The 16,283-nt window shown below is 32.6% G+C and overlaps 1 protein-coding gene across 2 annotated transcripts in view; it reads left to right on the forward strand.

Annotated features, from left to right (window-relative positions):
• Positions 1–9,614, forward strand: part of LOC129749197 (pseudouridylate synthase RPUSD2-like) — a 580,032-nt gene extending 570,418 nt beyond the window's left edge. For both annotated transcript variants that reach the window (XM_055744124.1, XM_055744123.1), the window contains one exon: positions 5,611–9,614. In XM_055744124.1, the coding sequence (XP_055600099.1) occupies positions 5,611–5,685 (75 nt within the window). In that variant the 3' untranslated portion in view covers positions 5,686–9,614. The remainder of the gene's footprint in view (positions 1–5,610) is intronic.
• The last annotated feature ends 6,669 nt before the right edge of the window (positions 9,615–16,283 follow it).

Raw genomic sequence — 16,283 nt, forward strand, 5'->3', positions numbered from 1 at the left:
AACCCTTTGACTAATGTACTGATCCGATTATTTCTCCTGATTCTTGCGGAGAACTTTTCAACATTGTAAATTTCTTCTAAACCGGGAATCGAAACTTTGCTGGATAAAAACAAACGGAAATAAACATACTGTAAACATCATGGTGATGAATAAATTATCATTATCACAGCTACCATGATGAAAACTCAGATTTTCTTCTTAGTGATCCTAGTGCACTCTTGTGGCGACATTGCCTAGCTTCGGAACAGGTTTGCGAAAAATGAAAACCGAGTGTCCCGTCTGTTTGTCTGTGATTTAACTATATTTGTTGGTTTTATGTATTTAACTAGAAATATGATAGCTTCAACTACAATTGTATGATTAGTTCAACTATAAATATAATAAATTCAACAATTCTTACTGATTCATGTTGAGCATTGAACCAAATATATTGTAGATTCAACAATACGGCTATGGTTGATTTAACTATAAAAGTGATGGAGTCAGTTATACATATTTTGTTTATTTGTAAGCACATGTTAACGACGAATAATATGATAATGCTTTATTCGGGTTAGCGGTCAATACATCAATGGTTTTGGCACTGTCCAGCCATTTCTGCTTCCCGATGAAACGCAAATCGGGGCCACCCAACCGGGATGTCTACTACCGATTTCTCCAGCGGCATCGCTTTCTTTGCTCGCAATTCAGTTGCAATTTTATTAAACAAGCATATGTGCTATCCAATTATTCTCCTTTGCTAATTATCTCCTGATTTGCCATTGGTAAACACGAGCTGCCTGCTGCTGAGGGCACACTAGCTATACTTTTGTACATTAGAATGCCCCAAATGACCCGACATTTGAAAAAAAATAAGCGCTGCAGGCTTTAATTGATCCTAGGCCTAGTACAAGGTCTCATGCAAAATTTGGGCCAGATCAGATCACGGAAAGGGGTCCCTCAACGAGCCTACAGTTTGTATGAGATTTTGGGACATTTTGTTCGAGAGGAACATGAAAATCTAGTTTTTCATGAATAACTTTGGTCCCCTTCGGCCAATAAAGCCTAAACTATGACAAATATTTCATCCCAAAACTGCATTTCGATTCAAGCTTAACACGAAAGTTATTAGGTTTCAAAAAATAGTTATCTTTTTTAAGGCTGATATTCACCACTATTAATGAGAGACACTGCTTCGAACATTTTGACGCAGCATTAACAGTGATGAATATCACCCTGAAAAAAGTTACCCCATTTTTTAAGTTTGATAACTATTTTATCATAAGTCAAATCGAATTGCAGTCTTCGGATGAAATATTTGTCATAGTTTAGGCTTTAAGAAAAACCGTTTTTAAAAGAAATCCGCCGAAGGGGACAAAAGTTATTCATGAAAAAAACTGGATTTTCATGTTCCTCCCGAACAAAATGTCTCAAAATCCCATACAAACTTCAGACTCGTTGAGCGACGCTTTCCCGTGACCCGATCTAGCTCAAATTTGGCATGAGACCTTGTAGTAGGCCTAGGATCAGCCTAGATAAGCCTGCAGCGCATAACATTTCACAAGCTTGAAGTTTCTCATACAATTTTGGGGCAGTCTAATGTACATGTAGTGTTTGGATGTGTAGTAATTATTCAAGTTTTACACAATCGATCATAAAAATATAGTTTAATTAAATTCAACTATATTTTCAGTTCAATGCCAAATCAAATCAATCAAACATTTAATCTATCATCTTTACGGTTCAATCAAATATTTCATTACAGTTGAATCTATCATATTTATAGCTGAATGAGAGAGGTCAATCAGGAATTAATAAACGAATCTATTTTATTTATAGTTGAATGTCTAAAATCCATCATAAAAATTTATATTGAAGCTATCATATTCACAGATGAATCAATTATACCATTACAGTAGAATCTATTATATTTATAGTTAAATGTGAGAGGTCAACCAGACATGTACAGGGTCCGGCAATTGAAATACTACATTGGAACTAACAAATAATTTGATCAAAACAAAAACTTTTCTTTGAAATTTAATACGATTTACATCAAAACAGATCATGTTTTCAAAATCCATTGGCGCTTTTCGATTTTTTGTCCTTGTGCTTAACCACTCGCTGCAGAAGCTCAAGGCACATATTCTTTAAAGCCCGCAGGTGGTTTTTGTGGTACTTTATCCCAGGATTCAACTAGATGGCGCGTCAGAACTTCCAACCCGTCATGTTTTGTAGAGTAGACTTCTGGCTCCTGTATATCCTAGACAGAAAAGTCCATAGGGTTCAGGTCCGGTGAACTCCCCGACCACTCCGTACTCGAAATTAACCCTCGAAAAAAAATTCGCACACAAAAATTGGGACCCCTTTCCTTCGTAAGCCAATGCGAAGTTCTGTTGAAAAACCACCAGCCAAAACCAAAAATAGGACGTGTCCACAACTCGAGGACATGCCGTAGAACTATTTTCGGTTCGTAAATTGATTGATCTACACCTCTTCAGGGTGTTAGGTTGATCTTCACCAGGAAAGTACGAGCGATTCCGACCCAGACCTTTAATAAGACATATTTATGTCGTCTTGTGGCCTTTAATACGTTTGCATAGGTTCGTGATCTTTCTGGCAACCAAAGTCTGTAGTTCTGTTTTTTCACAAACCGCTGTACGGCGACGAATTCAGCGGCAGAAAACACGATATTTTCCAAATTTTTCATGCGCAGCCCACGTAAGTTGCGCCTTCGCCCTTTTTACCCGCTCTTGCTTCTGTTCAAACGAGAGGTCTTGAAATTTTAGGATCTTGTAAGGCTGGGCTTAAAGATCATCTTCCTAGATCCGACGGCGGTTTTGATCCAGTGTATTAAAATCTATCGCCAATTTAGTGTTACTACACCGAAACTTCCCTCAGGGTGCATTTTGATGATCTTCACCGTGGTAGGTGTCGGCACTGTAGCTTTACGATCCTCACCATACTATACTTGGGTACTTCTGATCTCCAGGTATCTTCCAAGTGCAAGCCAAAATAAACAAAAATACATACACTCATTGGAAATCTCACGAAATATGTCTTTCTACCGTTTCACAGCCTGGAACTAGGCAATCAAAGCACTACGTTAAGGTTCGAGGACTATTTTTACAAAAAAAAAACACTTGATTACAAAATTAACAAAAATATTCTCTCTAAGATGTCAGAGCAATGTTAACAAGGTGACAAGGTGTCATCTAACTCGGTTCTGTATACTTCGAAATAATCACTCCTAAAGTTTTGTAGCAGTTCAATTTCCGGACCCTGTATAGTTGAATCTATTATATTTATAGTTGAATGCCTAAAATCAACCATAACATTGTAGATTAATCTATCATTTTTACGGTTGAATCAATTATATCATTATAGTTGAATCTGCCATATTCATAGTTAATTGCATAAGGTCAACCATCATTTTGTAGTTAAGTCTATTATATTACATTATAGATGCAAAAAAATCAAATACGCTTTGATGATTGGTATACCTAACAGAAATAATTACAACAACAGTCGTGTTTTTTTCCACATAGGCGCGACAACCTATCTTTTGATCGAAACCCTCCCTAATCCGGTGAACTTCTTTTGATTCGACACTCTTCCTTATGCTCCACAACCTTGCTGTCCCGACAATCTCCTTTTGAATCGAACATCTTCCACTTCCTTAATATATTTTAACCACCTCCGGTTCAACAACCGTTCGTGGTATCAACGATCTGCATTTAGTTTGACAATCATAGTTTAAATCGACAACCTCACTTTAACTCGTCCATCTTTCTATAGTTCGACTGCCTTCTTCGGGCTTAGCAACCATCCTTTGACTCTATAACCATTCATTGGCTTGACGTCATACTTCCGGCTCGATCAACTTCTTCACACTTGAAAACCTTCTTTTGTCTTGGCGACCTTACTTTGGCTGGGCATTCTACTTTTGGCTCGACCTCCTTTCTTTAGTTCGACAACCGGCTACTGTCTCGAAGGACCTGCCTTAGGCTAGATGACCTTGCTTTGTTCCGATGACGTTCGTTTGCTCAGACGAACTTATTTGAGCTCGAAGATCTTTCACAGGCACGACAATCTAACTCTGGGGTTTTTTGGATCAACAATCTTTCTTTAATTCCAAGATCTTCCTTTAGCCCGAAGAACTTTGAAACAACTTAAGCACCACTGACTCTAATTGTGTGCTACAAAGCGAACTCTTACCACAACCCAAATTCGCAAAACCGAAATCATGTAGTAATTATAATTGATCGGGGTTCGACCAGACCGAACTGAACGCCATGAACTTGATTTCGATTTAATTGAGTTCAAAGTTCACAGCCCTACTAATCGGTACCTTTTCTTAAGTTATATTATTTAATCATTTTAACAATACAACTAGACTTTTTTAATGCATTGTGGTTATACTGGTTGATTAATGCTACCCAGTTTAGTTGCAAATAGAATTTTAATAACGATATGTTTGCTCTCAGTTCCCTCTGATCGAACCAAAATGTTGGAAAATCTGTCATGCTCCATCATTTGACTGGGTATATTGTTCTAAACTAAGGAGCCTACTAATAGGCGCTTTTCAGGCAGCAACTAACGAGTATGACTGATGCTCAAAAAATTGCAATTTTCTTGAGCAAAATGTGCTTTTTAGTTTTCCCTCTGAGGTGGCTCTCAGTTCACTTTGGTGTGACGCCTTTTTGCCAATTTCACTGTCTGCAACATTGAATTCTTTCAATAAAATCTATAAAAATTGCAAAAATGTCCCGATTTTCATTGAGTAGGTAGTCTAACATGTTTTGCATCCGCTGCAATAGATAACCATTTTTTTCAATTTGGCATTCAGTTCAGTCTGGTCGAATCCCGACCAATTATTTACTAGTACACGACACATTAAAAACCTAGGCTAGCTTACATTATTTCTCACGGACCCGTTCCCTACCTTAATGACAAACATCAGAAAGCCAAAGCACACAACAACCATATCAAAGCTCGCTTTCTCCAGGTATCACAGAAACATATTGTATTCTGGCAACCCTGTTTTGCTGCACTGCTCCACAACTTCCATTGTATCAATTATTTTATTTTCTCAGTTTGTTTTTTTTTTACCTGACGACCTCGCTAAGCTCGACAACTTTCCTTTTGCCAACGACCGTCATTTGGTTTGAATACCTGCGACGAACTCTGCCAACTTTTCTGCAAAAATTGCGCAGGATTTGTCCACCTTATTATTTTAGAATAAAGTTTCCAGATTATTTTTTGCACGTTTCCGTGCTGGAAAAATTCGGGCAATTTTAACTAAAAACCTGGCAAAATCCGGACATTTGATTTTAAAATTGTCAACCGAAAATTCGGGAAATAGCCGGACATTCGGTCAAAACTCAGAAATTACTCAACAAAAATTAAGAAAAAGAAACTTGAAAAAGAAAATTTGGTTCATCAAAACTCCTCTGCAAATTTTAAATGGTGTTGAGGGTTTCGAAAAACTTTCTTGATTATATTTATAAAGCTTGTTCAAAAATTGTCGTTTTGGATGGATGGATTAATTATAAAACTATTGCTAAATTTGCTCCAAAACTTCCTCAAAACGCGTTTCTAATTAACAAACTTTCTCATTTTTCTCTACAGGGACCCGGCTGGGAGTTCGAAACCGAACTGCCCGAGTGGGCACGCGTCGATTGGCACGACAATGACTTTGAATGAATGCTAGTTCGGGATCTGCTCGCGTACATGGAAATCTACTAATAGAGGAAAGCATAACGAAGGAAAAAAATGGCTAGATTTCCGCCAAGTGTACGTAGCAAGCAAACTGAAAAATAGTAAATCCGGGAAGAGGAAAAAACCTACCTACAAGTTATGTTGGGAAAACTTTTCCCAAACAAGAAAAAGCTCCTCTCCGGCACACCAAACAACTAATTTCTTCAAATTGACAGCTCCCGATTTCCGAATGGGGAGGAGCATAGCTAAAAAAATATATAAAAGTGTCGGAGCCTCACACAAGAGAAAGTTTCGAGCAAAGGCGTTTGCCTAAAAGGACATGTATAACAGCAAAAAGACAAATATCAGCGCCAAAGTTTTGTTTGCTTTCGGCAACACGTGAACGGAGACGACAATGTATACACAACTACACACAACACAGATAGACACTACACAGAAGCAAACACAGATACAATAATTATTACAAATAAACTAGATATCCTTTAGCTTCTTGGGCGAAACAGGTCCAAGAAGTGAAGCAGCAGAAGAAGCGAAAGCAACAAGTTTTGGCCAAACTATAGGAGTAGCAAAGAAAAGGAAAAATGACAAAAAAACAGTTTCCTAAAACATAAGACAAAAACGAAGGAAGAAAGGAAGGAGGCAGAAATTTGAGCGACACAGAGAAATATAATAGTTGCTTCGTTATATTAAGATTATTTCGTAAGGATCAGTTTTTTTTTCTAGTAGGTAACAATAAACAGAACGAGCAAATGGTTGGAGACGAAAACCAGAACGATGTTCAGTCCAGCAGCCTGGAGTTATGCAACAAGCGACATGAAAGATCAAATCTGTGTACATACAGTTCATAGAATAGAATCGCGGAAGCGCTTCGTTTTTTATATGCATACTTATTTTTTTATACACATAAAAATAGCTAAAGAGAGGACTATACAGCACATTACATACATATAGCACTAGAAGCAGAAAAAGAGAGAAATAAAAAATGAAAAAAAAACGCAAGACACAGACAGATAAATTATGGAGCCGGGGAGTTATGCAAATTTTTGCCATGCAAAAATTATGAACGAATTTGTTGTGAACGCATGCATCGCAAGCGAATTCGTGCGGTGGACGGAGAAAAACTCTTGCACACAGACAGACACACAAAATGAATAATTTGTCCGTCATCAGACACTTCATTATGTCCCTGTTGCTTTTGGGTGGAATATGAATTCGGAACTACCGTTTCCGGTCCAGAGAAATAAGTTTAACTTCGAATGGAGACATAATCGGTTAAGCATGAGTACTTTTTTTTGTTTCCAGTAAATTGAATCTTTCAATTAAGATGTGTCCTATTGTTATAGTTCTTATGAAACTTGAAAAGCATAATTAACAATTAAGAATTTTTAATTATTGATATCAAGTTTATAACAGATAAATTTCAAACTGAACTAATGTCGAGCCTTGAGGAAATCGACATATTTGAAGTCTCAAAAAGTAGAATTCATTATTTAAAGTTTGTTTTTAAGCAATCGAGAATAATACACAGGATCATAAATCACGAAAGAAGACAAACTTAAACAGCTTTTACGATAATGGAACATAGATATGATAAAACAGGACAATATCGCAAAAATAAGGTACATACATCAGATTAGTGGAAAGATAAACTAAATACATTATATACTTTAAAATTTTCTTTAAAAACAGTGCATTCGTTGATGAGATTATCTATCCAAAAAATAAACAATTGAGTCCCAAATGTTAACTTAATAAGCATTAATTTTATTTTAAAAATATAATCAAAATTCAAGCTTAATTTATTTTAAATTAAAAAAATGAACAGGTTATTTCTCCAAATTTATGTTTGACTTAATACATGCTCCTATTTCGAGAAACAGAATTCAGAAAGGTTCAAAAAATCACATTTGTTTTCGTGCTGAAGTTTCCGTTGAATTTGTTTTAAATTTTTATTTCATTTTTAAATCCGCCAGTTCATTATTTTTGCCAACCTGATTACAAAAAAAAATCCAATCAATATTTTGTTGTTGAGAAAAAAAAAACGCAAATTTGATGATAAAAAATGCATCAAAGTTAGCGCTAAACTTTTCTCCGGGGCAACAAACAAAATCTAATCAATCGGCTTCTACAGCTCTAAAGATGAACCAAGTAGGCCTTGGTAGCTGACGGCCAACTTTGTCCCATCCAATCAAAGGTGACAGAGATGCTATACATTCTTGTACCCATTTTTTTATCTCACCCTTTCCATTCTTCCACTGCTGACGAGGTTATGCAAAAATGGCACCAATTGATGCTAAACCGGATACCTCCGGAGGCCTCCATTTCCGGGATGTTTTCTTTTTTTTTTGCTGTTTTGCTAAGCTTACGCTAAGTTTGACCATCGAGGGTGAAACAGAGGTGAATATTTTGTTTTCGGCCTCGCTAAATATTACGGGGGAAAAAACCTCGTTGAAAAAAGACACATTTTCATTTGGCAAAATGAAACAAAAAATCACTGCTGGAATGTTTAAGCGAAGATAAGAACATGCTATTCTGGCGAAAGTTTTTCCATTCTTCGGAGGATTTCCCTTTTTCGGGTTGTTTTTTTTTTTTTTTTTGTTTCCTTCAAATGTTGATTCGTCCGTTTCGAGTTTTAGGGAAAGCTAAGTCCAAGAGTTTGAGCGATTTTATCGATACGAGCTAGATGTTTAGGGAACAACAGAGATTAAGGAAGAAAAGTGGCCTGGGAAATCTGACAATTGACAGCTGTCGATGGGGATAAGGATTTAATCGTGAAAATGGTGAGAAACGGAAAAATATCCCTCGATAAAAGACAACTTTGCGCCCCGTCGAAAGATTTATCTAAAAAAGAGGTCAATGCAGAAACTTTTCGTGTTGGTGTTGTCTTCACTTTTTTTTTCTTTTTTTAGACGGTTAACTTGAAGTTATCAAAAGAGCAAAACTTTTGATTTATAAAAAAACAACACACCCCTAATTTAAATATTATCAAACGATCAATTCTGGTTTGATACAGTAGCCCCCCGAAACAAAAATTAGTTTAAAATAGCATTAATAGACAAATACGCGAATACGTGTTCTGTGGCCGTGTGAAATGTGAAATGTGTTTCTATCAAACGCTGGAATCGTTTAAATATAATTTAAATTAACTTTTCAAAGAAAAACTCACAAAAGACACTAATCTTATTTAAATTTGTTCACTATACATAACTATTGTTTGAAAGTTGATTGCCTACTTTTTAAATCATATTCCTCCAGTCTCAGTTATAGTGTTGAAACGTGTCGAAGCGTGAAGCATGTTAGTTTTTGTTAGATTTACGTAGTTAGTAAACAAACGTCTTATATAATCAAGCATTGAAGCTGAAATTCGAAGCACTTATTATTGTAAACAACCTCTCACTTATTTAATCAGCTCTAGGTTTCGTTTTATTAGTCGAAAAAAATTTATATGCAAACATAACTCATTCAATCGTGTGTTTGTTAAAAAAAAAACAAGTTAAATGGCCAGTTTTAAGTTTTTGTTAATTTCCGTTTTAAATTTCTCTTACTTTTAAGTAGTTAGTCTTCAACAACTCATAAAAGACCGTAGGTTTATCGTTTTGTATTTTATTCCTAGAAACTTTTAATAAAAATGTTTACTCTGTCATCAAGAAAAAAATTAAAGTCCAAGTGTTCATGTTGGATTCCTTTCTGTTTCGCTACTTAAATGTTTAAGTTTCTCCTTGTATCAAAATTGTTCTCTTATATTTTTAGTGAATCATTTTCTCTCCAACACTATCATCATTATGTTATTGAGTAGTTTTTAGTAAGTTTTTAAACGATTATTGTATTTGTTTGCTGTGTTAAGTACGTTACGCCTCCTCAATTGACTAAATGTAAACTTTGTTGATCAATAAATAAAAGTTATTATGCTCGTATTGTTTGGTTTTATTTATTTTCAGTTCTGTTTTCTTGTGTTTTGTGAAATCATCCCCCCTTACCTGATCTCTTTAAAAATCCTTTTTGTTGATTTCGATTTTAGTTATCGTAGTTGGTTATTTTTCTGAGAATTTTTTAAGGTCGAATTCTTGAAGGGTTACTATAAGTCAACTCTGCTGGGTCAAATTTTGAGACTTTACTCCAATGACGAAGATTGTCAACCACTCCGTAATAGGTACTTTTCTATAGGGAAGAATGATGATACTTGATCCTTGGAGATACTTGATTCCTCACCTATATCTCGAAACTGGAAGGTCTTACATAGATCAAATGCTGAAGAAAAATTTGCGAAATGGAACAAAACAACAAACTTGTTATCTCAAAAAAAATTAAAAATTTATTTTTTTCAGTTATTGTACTTTGTTTTAAAAATCTTACAAGATGATACTTTAATATTTTTTTAAATCATTTTCACGAAAAAATTTCAATCGATAGAGTATAACTTCAACTTCTCAATGCTATATTTTCGAAGCAATAGTGAACTCTGTATGTTATGGGTTAACTTAATCCCTTGAGTCCAAAAAGATATATTTTTCTTCTGAATGGATTTTGGTAATTGCTAAGCACAAAATTATTAATATTCATCCAATGACTTGTATTTATCCAATAATTTCCAAATAGAAAGGACTCAAAAAAGTGATTTTTTCTGAACATAAGAAAATTGCGCCTTCAAGTATGCAATGTATTTAGGGTAGTAGACAAACTTTGAAAAATTCTTTTTGTCTGACACTAATAAACTGTGAAATGATTACTAATATGGCCAAAAAAGTCAATGGAGTTTTTATCTTTAAGTTTTGCATGATTTTTGCCAAAACTTAGGGCACCCTGATGAAAAGATTTTTTCTCTTTTTGAAAGGAGTTTAACCCGTTACGGTCATTCTTCCTCGCTGATGAAAAGATCAAGTCTACTTTTACTTTCAAAATATCATAATATTTTCAGTCCCACGAAAACGCTTCAAGTTCATCTATCGTTTTCATGATTGATCTAACTTTTGCAGCATATAAACTTGAAATTACACACAGTCAGAAAATGCAAAAGACGATGATCAGCGGATATGATTAAATATGAAAAAGGGATTAAATATCCTCTTTTTTCCTGTTTTTTACTGTACATTAACAGAATCCAGAACTAGATTTAAAGCGTTGGAAATTCATCTCTAAGGCTCGGAGTCTAAACTCCAATGCTCCGGAACATTTATAGCGAATATTTAAATCGAAACAGATAAAAAAAACTTTGAAATTCAGAAATTTATGAAAATTTGTTTCAAAAATTGTCAAGCTCCAGACTTAATTTTTAGACTAAGATTTCAATATCAGATTCTACTGTAGAATTTCTACATAATTCTGCATCCCGATTTGAATTCCTGATTCTCTTTGCATTTCAACATTCAAAATTTATTATATTATCTTGAATTTTTTTTATTAGAAATAAACTAGCAAAAATGTAATTTTTACAAATTCAATATCTGAGTTAACAATGCAAGATGAAAATAAAAATGTCCCCATCATACTGTCAATATCTAGGTTCCAACTTTGATTCAAAAATATGTTCAAAATGTTCATATTTAATTTCACATCCAGATTTTGGTTTTCAAATTATTAGCCCTCATAGACGTGGCATTCAAATCAGGAATCAGCTTGATCTGATTCCTCTAAAATTTTATCTCTGAACTTTTTTCTCTGACTGAAATTGAAATTGAAAAGAATAATTGTAGTAATTGGCAGAATTAATATTTGTTCAGACCGCGAATCTTGTAATCAAAATATTTTAAGACCAATTTAAATTGAGTAGGTATCCAAAGTGTGGATTTTGAAAGAGATTCAGAACTCAGTTTCACTTATCAATTTTAAGTTCATGAATGAGTCTCCAGAAAAAAAAATACAAAACCAGATGACAAATTTAAAAGAAGAATAAAGATTTGAAATTCAAGCATACTTGTAAATAACAGGGCTGGTAGCGAGTCACTTTTTAGTGACTTGGTCACTTTTTTTGGGTCAGTCACTAAAAAGTTACTTTTTTCATCATTTGGTCACTAAAGTCACTATTTTCCGAAAAATGGTCACTTTTATCACCAAAAGTCACTTTTTTCACCGAAAATAAACCAATGAAAGAGTAATTTGAATTGCGCGTGTTAATATTGACGGTAGTAACGGTTAATTACTTGATCAGTTAGTTAGAAATTTTTTTCGCCTCCGGCGGAATTTCGGCATGAATCACCCTTGGCTTGAGACATTTCGATCTACGACATTATTTGACGTTCATGAATTGAAGCTAACTTTGATTATAGATTTTATTTTTTAGTTCAATCAACCTTTTGTATTGGAACTCAAAACTTGATATACAAAAATCCTATCTCGTCTTTAGAATGGGTTTTTATTAAGAAGTGTAACTAAGTTTGAGATTGAAACGAACCCTTTTTTTAATCTTTTATGTTATAACAAATGTTATGTTGATATGAAATATTCTTTAAAAAAACAATTTCATACTCAAATTTATTTCTTGTCTTTTGTTCTTCTAAATACTTAAAAAAAAGGGTTTAAAAATTTACAAAAGGCACAAAACTTACATTTTTCTTAGGTGCAATGAATTTAAACGATAATTTCAACTAATTTAGGTTCTCCGAATCTAAATATGTATGCAATATTTCTATCAGCTTGTGTTATTGAAATGACTTTTGAAAATAATTAAAAATCTTTAGAGAAGTTTCTGCACTTTTTTTTTTTACAAAAACTCAAATCAAAATCATTGAATCAATTGATGAGCTTTAAATAGAATCAGGTTTTTTTTACACTTTCTGCTGTGATGTCAAAAATACTTGTAATGACATTTTTCCATAATCAGTTATCTATAAATGATTGATTTTACTAGTAATAAACTCTTTATCACCAAAACTAAATGTTTTCGGCCGAATTTGACAAAATTTCTGGTTTAGGACACTATTTACCAAATCAATAATTTAAAAAAATAAGCACCAAAATGGTTATAGTGAAACATGTTTATTGAAAAAACTCTTCCTGAATGTATTTAAAAACTAATCTTTTTTATTTCCATATTGTTTTTTCAATCTTCAAATAAATTTTTTTGAACAGTTTTTTTTTTCAATTTTCTAATCAACTTGCCGAATTTTTTTTTAACAAACTTTTTTAAATTTTTAAGACATATTTTTAAATATTGTTTCCTTGTTTTTAAATTCTGAATTTTCGTGTTCTTCAACCATAAGCCTTTAACTCCCAATTTTTAATAATAAAACATTATTTCAACCTTCTGTTCTTTTAGGACCCAATATTTTAATCAAAAAAGACAAAATACTCAGAGCTTGTAATAGCCTTAAAACCTGCGATTGAATATTTAAAAACTTTTTGTTAATAGTTTTTATATGAAATCATGTTTTTTGGATCGATCATGATTTTTAAATAAATCTAAAAAGTTTGAAAAATTGTTCTAAGTAGCAACTTTAAAAATAAATTTTAATACGCAATGTTAACTAAATTTGTACTTGATTTGTGCTTTCAATATTAATAACAAAAGTTTTGTACTCATTATTTTTAATTTTTCATCAGTTTTTATCATTCACGTAATTACTCATTTTCTAACATTTCTGTGTCAGTGTAGTGGAACATGAAGTTATTATTTAAGCTTCAAAAAAGAAATTTTGATAACTGGAGAATTTTACTTTATTAAAGGTTTTATGTCTGGCTTATACAACTGGCAATATTAAAATAATAATAAATATATTCTTCTTTTTATCAAATTAAATTAAACCATCAAACATTGAATAAATTCTGTTCAAAATTTATTTCTTATTCAGTAATCGGTAATTCACATTTTAAATCGTGATTAAATTTTTTTGTTCAAATTAAAAAATTACAGCGGAATTTCTCACTAAACTTCCAGTTGAAAATGAGGAAAAGAATTCCAAATTAAGATGAATAAAAATTAACAATTATTATCATTTTCCTTACATCTATTCATGGTAAGTTTTGTACAAGATTGGACATTTATTTTAGAATTCAGATTTTTTTAATTTTAAATTTGCTAAGAAATTCTTTAGAAACTAATTTATTTCTTACTTTCTTGACTTATCGAAAATTTGAAACATTCATTGTAATATGTTTCCAAAATTTTGTTTATCAGTCTTTTGTTTAGTTTGTGTGTTGAACATGAGTGACAAACGGTGTAAGAAAACCTTTTCCTTTTCAATTTTTTATTTGTTGTATTGTTATTATTTTTATCTAAATTGGAATTTCGAAAACCCAGCCCCCCCCCCCCCTGGACGGGTCCTTCGCACGGGCCTGATTTGGTCACATTTTTTGTAGCTCAAAGTAACTTTTTTCGTTCTACATAGTCACTATTTGGTCACTTTTTTCGGTCCTCAAAGTCACTATTTGGTCACTTTTTTTAAAATTTTGGTCACTAAAGTCCCTACTTTTTCATTGTCAAACCGCTACCAGCCCTGAAATAATAAACTCTGTTTTTATTGTGATGCTGTGATTTGAACAAAACAATCTTTAAAGATTTTTGCAACCATTTTTTGTAAGTTCTACTGAAAAATTTAGTGAAACAATTTTAAAAACAAAATTAATTTTAAGATATATTAAATAATAATTTGAAATATCTTATAAATATTGGCTTATGATAAAAGGCAATGCAAATATCCTAAAGATAAGCTTAAATTCAAATTTTTGGACTTAAAAAAGAAAACATCAATGAGAACGGTTTTTGAAAAAAATTCGCCACTGCCAAAAATATGTGACCAATTTCAACAGGAGTCGCTCAATGTTTAGTAATTTTTTAATATTTGAAACAAAAGCATCCTGAAAAAATATGAATCTTTGGTTGAAGAGGAAAAATCAAGTTTTGTTTTAATTGATTATATTCAATACTGATAAATTTCAAATTTTCTGAGCGAATTTTCCTACACAACTAAAGGTGAGGTCATTTCTTTTTCGTAATCAGAGTACCAAGTTTGTGATCTCAGTTCAACATTCATGTGAAATTATTCTTGATTTTTTTGTCATTGGATAAGAAATCAGAAAAAAATCATAATGGATATACATATGTATTTTATTTTTTTTTTTTTTGTTCTAGTTTGTTTTTTCATAATCAAAACTATGACAACTAATTAACGAAAAAATCTGTTGAGCTTCTCATGTGCTTCAGAAATTGCAATTTTCCAAATTATTCCCAATCTTTTTCAGAATATTTAAAAAATGACGATAAAAGACATCAAACTTCCTCAGATTGCAGTTGCTTAACTTCGGGGACCTCAAGAAGGTTTAAGTGGCTACTAGAAATGATTTTTGAACTACAGTACTCGCTCGCTAATCGGATATTTATGGGACCAAGGGATGCGTCGGATTATCGAAATCGTCCGATTACCAAAGTTGGGCAAAAATATCAACATTCCAAATTTGGACACATTACAGGAGGAACACGTTCTATTCAGAAGTTGCATTACAGGCGCAGCTCTCCGATTACAGAGCCACGAATAAAGTGGCAGATGTCCGAAGGAAATGTCCGATTATAGAGCACCTCGCATCAACCCTTAAAAATGTCCGATTACCGAACTTGTCGGATTTAAAAGCGTCCGATTGACGTGCGAGTACTGTATAATTTTTAACATAATTCAAAAAACGGAAGTTTTGTGTTTATCAGAAAATCCATTTATAGTTAATGACAGGGCCGTAGGAATTACCGCCTTATGGGGGGTTTGGCGTTTAATTTTTTGTAGGTATGATATTTTTGGTCAAACAATGCATGAATGAAAAAAAAACTTTAGCATATTACGAAGTGTGTTATACCTATAGTTTATTAAATTAAATAGTTACTTATGGAAATATGCCCTACAATATTCAAAATGGTTTGCTACTTTTGTACATTAAAAACCTCAGTTACAATATAGAAACTTACTTTCAGAGATGGTTAAAATTTTGGAATTTTTCTAGAGTCAGGTGGATTTTGAGCATCGACTAGTTTATTTTAAGAAAATCTCTAATTTCTTACAAAAAAATTAAGCTGAATTGAAAAAAATTAATCTATGTCTATACTCTTGAGCAAATCCAATAATTTTAATAATATGTTTACTTGGTAATATTTTATTAATAAAACATCAATTTCATAAGTAAAATCATGTGAATAATTTTATTTTGCATTATACGAAATTTGTAATATGTATAAACTCAAAATGTTAATTTAATTGTGATATTAATTTAAAAATTTACAAGTTGGCAATCTCCTGCGATGTAATTCCTAAATGAAATACTTTCTTAATAGTGCAATATTGGTTGAAAAAATTATTTACAAGTTGAATATGAATCTGAATTTTGAATGTTAATTCTAAATCTGAATTCTGAACCTTCAAATCAATGTTTGAATTAAAGAACTGTTTCCGAAATTCAATATTGTTTCTAAAATGATAAAACGCGATTTCAAAACCTAAATTCTAAATCAAAATTTGAAATACCGTTGATTGTATTAATTAAAGTTAATTTAAAAAAAATTACCAAGAACTGAAATTTGTTTTGTAGCCTTCAATCATGAATTTAAATTCTGATATTTTGGGGATTCGATCTGAGCTCACTATTTTGTATGTAGATAATCCACCATG

Source organism: Uranotaenia lowii, chromosome 2 (assembly GCF_029784155.1).
Source record: "Uranotaenia lowii strain MFRU-FL chromosome 2, ASM2978415v1, whole genome shotgun sequence".
In the NCBI taxonomy this organism is placed as follows: domain Eukaryota; kingdom Metazoa; phylum Arthropoda; class Insecta; order Diptera; family Culicidae; genus Uranotaenia; species Uranotaenia lowii.